Source organism: Pleurodeles waltl, chromosome 1_2, assembly GCF_031143425.1.
Source record: "Pleurodeles waltl isolate 20211129_DDA chromosome 1_2, aPleWal1.hap1.20221129, whole genome shotgun sequence".
Classification (NCBI taxonomy): Eukaryota; Metazoa; Chordata; class Amphibia; order Caudata; family Salamandridae; genus Pleurodeles; species Pleurodeles waltl.
The window spans coordinates 730,720,619-730,733,887 of record NC_090437.1 but is presented as its reverse complement, the minus strand read 5'-3'; the positions used below and the strand labels follow the sequence as shown (position 1 = coordinate 730,733,887).

The 13,269-nt window shown below is 44.5% G+C and overlaps 1 protein-coding gene across 1 annotated transcript in view; it reads left to right on the top strand.

Annotated features, from left to right (window-relative positions):
* ASIC5 (acid sensing ion channel subunit family member 5) overlaps nucleotides 1–13,269 on the top strand; it is a 769,827-nt gene that overhangs the window by 414,433 nt on the left and 342,125 nt on the right. The window contains exon 4 of the mRNA XM_069205834.1: nucleotides 8,679–8,801. Coding sequence (XP_069061935.1) covers nucleotides 8,679–8,801 — 123 coding nt within the window. The remainder of the gene's footprint in view (nucleotides 1–8,678; nucleotides 8,802–13,269) is intronic.

The window sequence follows — 13,269 nt, the reverse complement described above, 5'->3', positions numbered from 1 at the left end:
TTGTAGTGAATGGCCTTCATAGGCTAGAATGGGGAGACTTTATTTTAATTTTAAAAGTCCCCTTAAGTGACAGATACAAGAGTTTGGTATCAAATTAATTGTTATAATAAATCCCACAACTCCCAGTTGTTGGATTTAATATAACTTGTTCAGGTAAAAAGTTTTAAACTTTACCTAAAAAGTTACCAACTTCAGCTCTGCAGTGTTTTTGCTGCTGTGCTCTGATTGGCTAGCCTCTGGCAGCCTGGCCAGGCTGCTTGATGAGGTGTGAAGTGGCCTGGCTTCACACAAAGAGATTTGCCTGTGGGAGGGGATCTCCCCTCAGCAGATAGTGAGGCAGGAAGGGGGAGGGCTGCCAAACTGGTCTTCAAAGGCAGAGAAGGACATTTGAAGCAACCCAGAAACACCCCCACATCCTCCAACCCCAGACAATTAGGTGCCCCCTTGATTAGATTAGGAGAGGGCAGGAGAGGGGTGTGTTTATGATTTTTAGCCACACCAGTGGGTGGGCTCAGCCAGATGTAACCTCCAAAAATCTTTTTCAGCCATGATGGATTTTTTAGGAATGTTGCCTCCTGGGATTGATTTTTGCCACACTTCCCAGGAAGTGGTCATCACAGGGGGAAGGACCCTGCACCTGATTGGAGAATCAGGACTCCCCTGTTTTTCACCCAGGAGCAAGGATAAAACTGGCAGACCTGCACCCAAACCTCAGATCCCCATCAGATTCCAACAAGGAAGAACAAAGGAGAAGAAGGACTGCCCCGGTGGACCCCTGGCCTGCACCTGGAACCTGCACTCAGAAGGACTGCACCAGCTGCACACTTGGGCTTCACCACAAGAAGGACTTTGCCTGGCTTCAACTGGTTCAAGGAGGGACTCCCTGTTTGTTACAGGTGAAAATTTGCCAACCAGGGTCCCCTGCACCAACTCCTGAAGAAATCAACCAGCTGGCCACTGCCCAGTGGCCAAAAAGGAGTTTGCGCCAGGTGCATTCTGGGAGTTGTAGTCCACACCCCCAAGGATCATCTCAGAGCTTCTGGACCCTTGGGGTGAGCTGTGAACCCCAAATGAACCTCAAAGGAACATCTGGGAGAAGATCCAGAAGTTTGGAGAACTTTGGAGAACTTTTGAAAAAAAGCTCCATAGAGGGACCGAACCGCCGCTGCAACTCTAGGCGGCTTGCCTCAACCGGGACCCGGCCTGATTTGCAGGTTCGTCCCGGTAAAGAAAATCTCCAAGAAAGAGACTAAGGCCCTCATTCTGACCTTGGCGGTCTTTTCGCAAGACCGCCGAGTTACCGCCGCGGTAAAGACCGCCGACCGCGGCGGTATGCCGCTGCGCGTATTCCGACCGCTGGGAGCGTTCCGCCGGAATACCGCTAGCAGCCACACTGGCGGTCGGCGGGAAAGTGGAGACTGGTCAACCTCCACCGCCACGCCAGCAGAACACCGCCCCCAGAATTACGACCCACATTTCTGTGTGGCGGTCTTCTGTTGGCGGTCACGTCCCTATGGCTCCCGTCGCCTCCCGGAGGACCAACGCACAAGGTAAGTTGATCGTCCGTGAGGGGAGGGGGTGGGGGGGTGTTGTGTGATGTGTGCGTGCATGGGGGTGTGCGTGTGAGTGTGTAGAGGGGGTGTGTGAGTGCGTGCATGCGGGTGGGGAGTGCTGCTGTGCCTATGGGCGATGTGTGTAGTTCGGCGGGTGCGCATGTCGGCATGTATGTGTGCGGGTATGTGTCCCCGTTGTGTATGTGTGTGTAGGGGGTGTGTATATGTGCATGTTGGGGGTGTGTGCATGTCCGGGTGCGTGTATGTGCATGTCGGGGTGGGGGTGGGGAGGGGGTTCGTACCACCTCTGGGGGGTGGCAGGGGGGTGGAGGGGGTGGGGGAGGACTCGGGGGGGCAGTGGGGGTGGGGGAGACCCCTATCAGTGCCAGGGAAGGAATTCCCTGGCCCCGATAGTGCCTACCGCCATGGTTCGCATGGCGGTTCCCGAACACCATAAACCGCGGCGGTAAGCAGGGTCATGATACCGTTGGCGGTCTTGGGTCGACCGCCGGACCGGAGTGCGCAGACTCCAGCCCGTCGGTCATGACCGCCGTGGCTGTCGGAGTGGGGAAGTGGCGGTCGGTCGCGGCGGTGACCGCCGCGGTCAGAATGCCATTTTTAATACCGCCGGTCTGTTCGCGGTCCGACCGCCGCCTCTCCGCCGACCGCCAAGGTCAGAATGAGGGCCTAAGTCCGAACATACAAAGTTGACCGGGACCTCCCAGCCAGCGTATCCGAGGAGGGCTCCAAGGACGTCGGATCAAGATCCAGGTTTGCCCCGGTCGAAGGATTTTCACCTCGAAAAAACGACTAAGTCTGAAGGTAAAAATCTCCACGAGGGCTCCCGCGATGTGTATCCGGAGAAGGGTTCCAGGAGGTCGGATTGGACTGGCAGGTTCGTCCCGCTGAAGAAAATCTTCAGAAAAATGACTAAGTGCAAAGGTAAACTTTTGACCGAGGCCTCCCGCGGGCTGTAGCCGAGCCGGGCTCCATCGCGGTCGACCTTAAACTTTTCCTTTGCCCCGGTCGAGGTGCAACCAGATGACCCGATTGGCGCTTTTTGTTTCTAGGCGCTAAAAAAAACAATAATTCTTTAAAAAGTCATATCTCCGGTTCCCCTTATCCTATTTTATTAGTTTCTGTGTCATTTTAATAATAAAAATATAATCTATTTGTATAAGTTGGTTTTGGATTTTTAAACTGTTTCCTGTGGTTTATTTAATTACTGTTTTGTGATATTTGAATGCTTTACACTCGGTCTCCTATGTTAAGCCTTGTCGCTAGTTGCCAAGCTACCAAGGGTTGAGCTGGGTTTAATTTACTGAGACCTAACTGGACCTAAGTGGGGGTTAGTGGCCTATTGCTAAGTGTAGGTGCCTACCTGTCTTTACCAATAACCCATTTTCCAACAATGGGATAGACATACCAAATACTAACACCAGCACAGACTATTCTACAACACCTTCATCTTATGTACGCCACAACATCAACACAGCCTATCCACTGCCTGTTAAATCCTACTCCACCACATTTAAACCCCAATATGCCATGTTCCCTGACTGTAAGATCCTACCAAACCCATTGACATTACAAACTATTCATCTATGCCTTGTGGAAAGATCGATAAACAATGTATACTGCATGTCTTGCCAGTTTTACTGTCTTTTCTGATCACTTTCTGAACATTGGCTTGATACATCTGAGAAGAATGAGATGGGGAGAAGGAAAGAATATTAGATTTAGGTCCCTAGCACAATACTTTGTCTTTTGGGATATTGCAATTTCATGCCTTTCAAGAGGATTTAGTGGTTTCAAAATGCAGATCCATCTTTCTCCTGGCCTTTTACTGTCTGTTTACAGATGGTCAGGTTGGAGTTAGTCTATTGATAGCATGACAGAAAGCTGTTGTCCAAGCTCTTCCCTGTGCTTGGTTGCAAATTTTACCTCTTCTTGATTTTGAATATTTTAATCTGCATGTAAGCAAATACGAAAGGAGTATTGCAAAAGCTGTAATGTATTATGTGGTAACGTTATGTGACCTCATCAGTAATACAAGCATGAAACCATCTTGGATCCAGTCAGGCTCATTTGTAAAACTTTTAGCTCAACTCTCTGTAACTGTGGCTTCAAGCCGCAAGCCTTAGACAAAGGAACTAGTGTAAAGCATTAAGACACACCAAACAACAGAATAGGAAAGTTACACAACACAAAAGAGATCCACAGCCAGTCTCTATAAATAGATTGTATTTTTATGAATTTTCAGACACCATAATGAGTAAAATCCACCAGAGGGTTCTGGAGATTTAGATTTTTAAAGTGAAATGTAAATCTCAACTTTTTAGTACCAACCATAAACAAACATTTGTAACCGTAAAGTTTTAAAGACTTGTTTTGGACTACTCTGGCCAAACCTTGATGAGCACTCTGATGACTCTCCTGAGCCTGACAGACTAAGGTGCCACCTTTGAGTGCAGAGGAGTGGTCTTCTTGGCTGCACATTAGCCTTCAGCTCCAATGTGATGAAAGGGGCTACTGACGACCAGAACTTTAGCTGTTATGGCCCTGGTGCTGAAACAGGGAGTCAACCGACTGACTCTTCGAGTTCACCTTCTCTGTCTGGGGCTTTGAAGTGTCTTTTTTGGGAACCAGGGATCAGAGTCACAACCCTCTCTTTGCTAATCAAAGGATCAGCATGTGCAGTCCAGTGGTTGGTGCAGCCTCTCTTACCAGGGATCGTCAGAGCTGTCGTTCTTCAGCCCTTTCTCCTCTCCAGATGTGATCTGAGGTTGAGGGTGCCAGGGGTGCCATATGTCTGCCCAGATAGTGCCCCCATGGGATGAAACAGTCACTAGCCAATGGGCCACCAGGTCCACTCCTGCCTTATGATGACTTCAGGCTATGTGAAGCATCATAGCATTCCCAGAGTGCACTATTCTGCACACTTTCAAGATGTCTGAACCCTTCTCTTGCTGTGTAGAGCTTGATAGCAAACCCTAGAGGTGTGGCTACGTATGGGCTATACACCCACGTAAAACATGGTTTGGTGACCGGTTTCTTTTTTCTGTTCCTATCTCTAGCCTGTCTACCTTAACAAAGAGGGAGTCCCTCTTAGTGTTGTGGCCCATTAAAGACTGCTACTCTTTTGAAGCTCGCCTTTTGTATCAACTCTCTTTGTGGCTTCCTGCAAGGGGGATATGCCACCTCCCTCTTTAGCAGGCCTCTATTTTTCCTGTTCTGGGTAGTCGTTTACACAGCTTTCAAGGGGTGGAAAAGGCTGTGTGATATTCAGCATCCATGATTGGTGACCAGATAAACTGGTCATAAACTGGGATACGGGATGACAAGTTGTTTTTCCTTAAAAGTTACTTTTAGACTTGGGTATTAAGTTGGGTTTAATGTCACGATTAATTTGGTGCATTTGCTACTGGCACTTTTGGTGTGGTCAATGGTGTACCTTTGGTGGCTATAGTAGATGTTATTGGTAGAGTTTATAATATGTCTTACAGGTTAACAGAAAGCCCATCTTCTGCATCTGTGACATGGAATTCAGTATGCTGTCTGTCACATGCAAAGCGTTTTGGGTGTTTCACATGTTCCAATGACATTGTGCATGTAAATACCATCCAATGTAAATGAGACTAAATTGCACCTCCTTTGTGCACCTCTCCTCCAGTCTAGACTCCTCTAATTACTCCAGCAAGTCTCAAGAGAACCAAACTTGGCATGATTCTCTTCTCTCCAGGGCCTGAGTGTCAGTTCCAGAGTCTGAGTGTCAGTCATGTTCATATTATCCCTGCTGTGGCCAAACTGCCCCATGGTTTATAACATGCTTGAGTGAGATTGCTCCAATGTTTTCTTATGTCCTCTAGTTCCAAAGAGCAGATGGAAACTTCATTCACCCTTGCAGTAAAGTTCCTTTAGATATTTGCTCTGGTGTTAGGGTATGTTTTTGTCATTAGGTTATCAATAAAAATGTCCTTCTTCTTAATCCCTTCCTCAATCAGCACAGGCAGTTTATCGTCAGAGAACTTATACTTTCTCTTCTTGCTTGAACCTTCACCTTTTACATTGTTTGTGTGCACGATATAGATTGATTTGTTACTGCCTGGTCTATGGATGCAGAAAATCGCACCACACTTAATACCCCCCTTCAACATCGTATTTCCATTCCTGTTCTTCGGATTGTGTACCGTGGTTCTTGCTTTGCACAATTTTCTGACAATAAAGCAAACAGCAAAACTGTGTGGCAGCCTGATGATCACTATGCATAGTAGTTTGTAGTGTGTTGTAGAAACCAGATATGCAAACCCAATCAGGTAGATACATTTTTCTGTTAGTGGTAGGAACATATGGTGACATCGGATTGGTTAAAGAACACTTATAATGTGAATGACTGAAGAACACTTGACAATTTTCTAAGGTGCCTATAGGAAACTGTACCATCTCTTCGTCTTCTCTAGAAAACGATTGCCAGGTTTCATTGACTGGGGACAGTAAAAAAATGCATACTCTCCAGACCACATTTAGCTGTAGCATGTTCCCATCAGAGGGTGGGATGTGGTTCTGTGAATACTGAGATTATGACAGTTCAATAGATTTCTGAAACCAATCTTCTAAAAATACCTGAAATTCTCAGTTATAGAAAGCTGTGGAAACCTTAAGGAGCACCCCAGCAGATCCTGCTCCTCATAACTGAAATGACAAAAAATATTGACCACAACAGTATGTAAATAGGGATATTGTGTGATATGCAGTAAAATTCAGGCAAATGTACAAAATGCTGCCTTATGCTATGGCTTACTGGAGACACATTTGAGTAGAAAACATCTAGCCAAGAGACATTTTTCACTCAAACCAATCTTCAGTCATTATCTCATGTAACATTTTTTAATCAAGGTGTACCCGCATGTGAAAATTTCATGCACTAGACTAGCAAACCATAGTGGTGTCATTCACATATTTTCATGTAGTTTTGCAAAAGTCAGAAAACAGTAGTGATTTAACAAACCCTAATGCTCAGCAAACACAACACTGCTTTAGGAACATGTCATTTAGCCTTTCTGCTCAAACCGTTATACTGCATGCATTCAAGAGCTCTTTCTTTGGCATGATCAGATTACGTCCAATTAGATCTAACTCAACAGGCATGACCATAAGGCTCTGTAAGGCCCATAAGGCTCTATCCCTTCACCAATGAGCGTCACGTTATATATGGAGTGAATTAATGATCTTATGGAGGAGCCAAGAGTTAAAATTCACCACTATACCAATAAAAAAGCAGGTCTACTTGGAAACAAACTCTTTTGCTCAGAAAAAAAAATTTTGAAAACTGCAAAACTGGATGGCCACCAATGTTCCATGTCTCAACCTTGATAAAACTGAATTAATTTTCCCACATAAGGAATACCCCACCCTCTTCTCACCCCCTTTCTCTTTTAGCTTTCACTGGTCAATTATGTACTTCTCTTCAGTTACAATGTACCTTGAAACTAGTCTTTTTTGGATTTTGTTTCTATATTAAGCAGTCTGAAACATTTGGGTTGAGAGAAATAAAATGCAAAAGAAAATAAATATCCTGCCTTAGCAGTTCAATAAGGTAACTCCCACAGTACTATTCACAAAGTAATTTGCAACCAAAGTTCAATTTAGACACGTTTTAAGATTGCAAATTTACATTTACAACTCAAAAGGTGGGAATTAAGTTCATAATAATTTATGCAAATGATTACACCATTACGGAGTAATAGTAAGTGTGAGTAATTGTATTCCCTAGGACAGGAAGTGATTTTTCAGGAGGGGAGAGGCCTTGTATGTGGACTCGTAAATCTTTGCAGACAAGGGGGTCATTCTGACCCCCGCCGGCGGCGGAAGCCACCGGCCTGGCGGGAACCGCCAGAAGACCGTACCGCAGTCAAAAGACTGCGGCGGTCATTCTGACTTTCCCACTGGGCTGGCGGGCGACCGCCAAAAGGCCGGCCGCCCGCCCAGCGGGAAAGCACCAGCAACGAGGATGCCGGCTCCGAATGGAGCCGGCGGAGTTGCTGGTGTGCGACGGGTGCAGTTGCACCCGTCGCGATTTTCAGTGTCTGCCAAGCAGACACTGAAAATCTCAATGGGGCCCTGTTAGGGGCCCCCTGCAGTGCCCATGCCAGTGGCATGGGCACTGTAGGGGCCCCCAGGGGCCCCACAACACCCGTTCCCGCCATCCTGTTTCTGGCGGTGAAAACCACCAGAAACAGGATGGCAGGAAGGGGGTCGGAATCCCCATGGCGGCGCTGCTTGCAGCGCTGCTGTGGAGGATTCCCTGGGGCAGCGGGAAGCGGGCGGGAAACCGCCGGCTTCCCTTTTCTGACCGCTGCTTTACCGCCGTGGTCAGAATGCCCCCGGAAGCACCGCCAGCCTGTTGGCGGTGCTTCCGCGGTCGTTGGCCCTGGCGGTCCATGACCGCCAGGGTCAGAATGACCCCCCAGGTGCCTATTCTCTATACAATTGCAAATGTACTAAACACCACCAAATTGGTGGGGTGATGAAAAAAGGCTTCTACATGGGCAAAAGTATTTTTCATGTGACTAGAAAGAGAAAAAAAAAAAAAACAAGTGCATTTGGAATTGCTTGTTTGACAGAATATCAGAATATCAGAATATCAGGGAAACAAATATCGTATGGAAAGAATATCATGTCAAAACTTTCAAGGACCAACATATCGAGGTGGTAACTGCAATGAGGTAAGTTTAGATTTACTATTCTCAACTCCACATCTACATACCTTAAAGATATATATATATTGTCAAAGTACATATGTGTGGAGTTAAGTATATTTTGCTTTCCCATAGAAACCTATTGTCATAGTATTTTTGTCCTCAACGTTCTTGACACAATATTGACATGATAATTTGTCCACATAATATTTTTTCTCTGATGTTTTGTCTCAAGTGGGTCCAAAGAGTCCAAAGTCAAAAACCGGGAACTTAAAACTATCTGAAATGTATAATTAAGTTTAATAGCTCTTTCATACATTTTCTGTCATATGATTACACTTCTGCTAATTTATTGTCTGGTGTTCATAAAATCACAGTTGGTGTCTGATAAATATACATGTATTTTTTTTTGCCCCCACTCGCTAAGGAATTCAAACATGTCTTCACTGAATATGGAAATTGCTTCACTTTTAATCATGATGGTGCTCCAGCAAAAAAAAAAGTTAGTGTGTCCGGAAGAGGCCTGAGCTTGCTGTTTGATATTAAACAGGTATGTATTATCCACCAGTAAACACTTATGACATTGTTTGATATTTGAGGGGTGAAAAAACATTAAGAGAAGTATATTCTTGATGCTGCAGGAAATAAGGAAGTAGAAACGTCAGTATTGTTGGCTTCATGTTGTGAATCGTCCTTTGGTGTTTTAAAGCCTTGGGATTCACAATGCAAACAAGAATTGGCAAAGGCAATAGGTCTCACCTTTTAATGGCCTCATCTGGGGCCATATGTACGAACACAGTTTCCCATTGACACAGAATGGGAAAAACCCTTTGCTACATCTGGCCCCTGATCTTTTGGCTTGCCAATGCTTTTTACAGAATGTGGCACAATACTGGCAAAAAAGCAAAAGGATTAAGATGCATGCATGCATCATCATACACGTGGATGTATGCATCATGCTGCCATGGCAGCACCAGCATGATGGTGTATATATATGCTTCACCGTGTATGCATGCGCATTTTTCATGGCACAAAGCCATTTTTATTTTTTGTTCTAATATACCATTCTAAGTGGTAGATATCATCTTAGAGAAGTGCATTAATGCACCACTGTACTTGTTGGTAGAAAGGAACTAATATGAAGACAATTGCTGCAGCCATGCCTCCAAAAAGAGAAAAAAAAATGTGACAGAATGGTGGAGTCAATGGACCGATGTGTGGGGAGTGAAGTAAATAGTCATGATGGGCAGGAACAGCAGTGCATCCACATAGGAGTTATGTTGCGGGATGCTTTACTAAAACATAACAATCAAAACAAAAAAAAAATATGGTAGACATGGAGGGGCAGTGGAAACATCAGACACAGTTAGGGTGAGTGGGGCTCGTGTAGAGTTCTGGATGCTGAATGTGAGGGGGGAGCAGCACAAGGAGGCGAAAGCAAGCAAACACATGCACTCCCATTGAGAAATAGGAGCAAAATAAAAAGTTGTTTGCTGATGTGGAGTTGTAGAAGGAGACAAGTCTTCCAATGAATAGGATGATGAAGAAGATATGCTCAAGAGAGGGACATACACAAAAAGAGAATGGGAAGCCATTAAATACAATGCAGGTAAATTAGACTGACAAGAAAAATAGTCAAATGTAAGCACTGGTGGGGGTCCAAAGCCCATGATAAGTATTGGAATTGTCCACAATAGGTCTTCAACAGCATACAGTTAGAAGCTGTTTGTAGACTAGATCGTAAAGAGTCCCCTTGAGAGTGCAGTGCAAGGATACAACACATCCAATCACAACACTGTGAGACAGTAATGCTCCTAGACAGGACAAAAAGAAAAATAGGGAGGAAAGCTATTGAATTACGTGGAACAGACAGCTGAGATGGACGGCAAGGATATCCAGGCATGAGCAAGGGGATGACACAAAGCCCACTTAATGCAACAATAGGTCTGCCCTCAGACAATTGAAGCTGTCTAGTGCCAAAGCTTTGCCTCTATAAAATAAAATATGAGACTCTTATAAAGCATAATGCATATCAGGCACATCCAGAGTATCCCACCTTTACTATAAATGTGAAATACTTGTCACCGAGAATAATGACGCTGCCTTACAATAGCAAACCGTAAGACACTGGAGACTATGAATTCAGTTGCTTAAATGTGGGCATTAAGGAGCCATGGGGGACTCAACAATTTGATTTAGTAGAAACAGAGCCAAACCTTTTAAGTGTGTTGATTTTTGTTCTGTCATAGACTCACAACACAAGCTTTATTATGCGTACAGGCCTCACCCACAATGTAAGGATGAGGTGAATATTTTTCTTCTGACTGAGCACATTGATAACCATCTCAACACAATGCTTGTGGTGAGGGACATGCAGGATATGGTCACTTCTGCTTCCTGGCCATTGTAGATTACTTTGTTTACAGTTATGATTTTAATAGTTTTTACATAAAACCTAACAAGGGATTCAGCCATCTAATTGTAGATGGGTATCAAATTAGAAAACTGACAAAACCATGTTCCATTAGCAATTTTGCTATAACAAGAATTGCTTAGGCTTCACCCACAATAGTATCTCACTTTAAGATAGAGAATTAAAGACAAAAGGTCTGGTCTTCCAGTCAACAGGAATACCTCTTGATGGCTTTATGAGCTTTGCACCCCTGTCATGTTCTACCTATAAACACATGAACAAGGTCTGGCTTATAATTTTACATAACTGTTGGTGTATTTGCAGGCTGGAGGACCTAAATACTGTGATGCAAAACCTAAGTGAGATTTATCAAGCCACGCAAGACAACCTTGTATGGCCCTGCATGGCTTGATAAATCTGGAGTAACGTAAGGCAGCCCAAATCACTACATTGCGTTACTCTGTCCTAGGGAGGCATTCCCTGGGTGAAGCGTGGGTGTTCCCACGCATCTATCCATGGATTTTGGCACATTCACAGATTTACCAACAGTGGTAAACCTGGGAATGCGTTAAAATGCTACATCTTCCCAGGGGAGGTGCAACAAGAAGAAATATCTTTATTTCTCCTCGTGGTTTCCTCTTTCTAAGGAAAACGCCTCTGAGGATTGTTTTTGTGCTGGAACGTGCCCCTTCCTGCACAAAAAAAATCCTGCCTGCAATGCTGGGACTGTTGCACATGGTGCACCATTAGCGCAAGGCAGCACATTGTGCGCCATCAAAAGAAAAGGACAGGAATGCACTGTATGATGTTAAATACGGTACATTCCTGCCCTTTCCCTTTCACGCAGCGCAGCAATGTGACTTGCTGCTCTGTGTGGCATAATGATAAATTAGCTCCTAGGCGTGTGAGAAATTATGCCTGATCAACAATGATCATGCCTGGAGATGTGCAACACTTGTCACACCAGCATTACTTTTGCTGTTTTGCATATGAAAAGAAGATGTGATTCTTGGATTGGACTCAGAGTTTAGTTCAGATTTTGGAATTCCAGGTTACTCTGGAAGTCCAGATGAGGGCACTATTGAAATTCTCTCAAAGTCATTGGACTCTGTTTAATTAATTCAGAACATTTCCCATATTTTACGTAGAATTTAGTATTATGAAGATTTTTTTTCAACATTTTCTCTGCTTCTACCACATGACTAGATTCATATAATTCATTTCCATTATGTTCTGTAATCGGAACACATCATTCAGTGTTAGTTTTTGTAAGGTTTGCATTACAGTGTCTTTAGCAGTAACAGCACCTGATAACTGGGGTCCAATGAGAGGCACTTGAGGAGTCCTGTCTGCCACATAAAGACCTGTTTTCACATTTCTCAAATCTCTTCTTTGCTGCAAAACAAAAAGATGCACTCTTCTGCAGGTATGCAGATAAACCCTATTAGACTAATATCTCTCACTCCCCAACTTCCAGCATTCCCTAGGGGCTTCCCCACATGGCTTCCCTCATTTCTCTCTAATCAAACATATAACTCTTTCCATCTACTGCTACCTAACCTCTCCTTTTACCTCTCACTGGCTCAGGGCCTTCCGCAATGTGGAATCTCCTCCTGTGATTAGGGCTAGATATTCACATTCGTGGGACTACAGTTCTCCGCCAGAATTCCTATCCCAGTGATGATCCAACTCATATTCTTCTCCAGTTCCTGCAAATCAGCATGCTCCCTCTGTTGGACATGGTAGATCTGGAACTTTGTTTCCGGTAACCTAGGTGAACAGGGTGTCAGACAGTACTGCTCCAATCAAATTACCCATATAAACGGTTGTATATGTATATGTCTGGATGATATTCTGGCACTTTAGTTTCTCAGCTCAAGTTAGGTTTGAGGAACTCCAGCAGCTTTTCCACCATCTCAGGGGGGTAAACCTCAAACAGCTCCGTTCGGTAGTGATCTAATTACTCAATAAGACAATTCAACACGTAATAGTGCCAATAAAGCCAATATTAATTGTGTAAATGTAGACAATGGTGATATTAAAACAAGCAGAAATGTAACCTCAATAACTTTGCTATAAAAAAAGCTGCCCTCAGGAAAACATTAGAACACTTAATTTTATGTCAAGACCGGAGGCTCCTATTATGCATTCTTTTCTTACTTTATTAGAATAGCAGCAGTCAAGAACTACAACTCCCAATAGGCTCAGCAACAGACTAGCCAATGGGAGCAAAAAAGTAGGCACACACTAAACCAATGAAGAGCCAGCAAGGACCATAGAGTACGCCCTTGACTGCAAGCAGTCCTCTTTTCTGGCTGCTCGCAGTCGAGATAAGTACTCTCATTTCACTCTCCTCAATTCTGAATTAGTTTCTATATGTTTATATTGGTATTTTTGGTATTTGCTAATTATATTTGTGCTCCAGGTTCCATTGGGTTCCGTTTGGTTCCATCCGACGCCTGTTACAAATCCCCCTGTGTGTTTGTTGCTAGGCGCCTGAGGCTCGCGCGTTTCTTGACGGTTGTTTTTCAACCGCGCGCGCCAGCTTCCCTCACCGCTATTACTGCTCCTTTATTGAGCGCTCGTTCCCTTTGCCGGCTCAGTG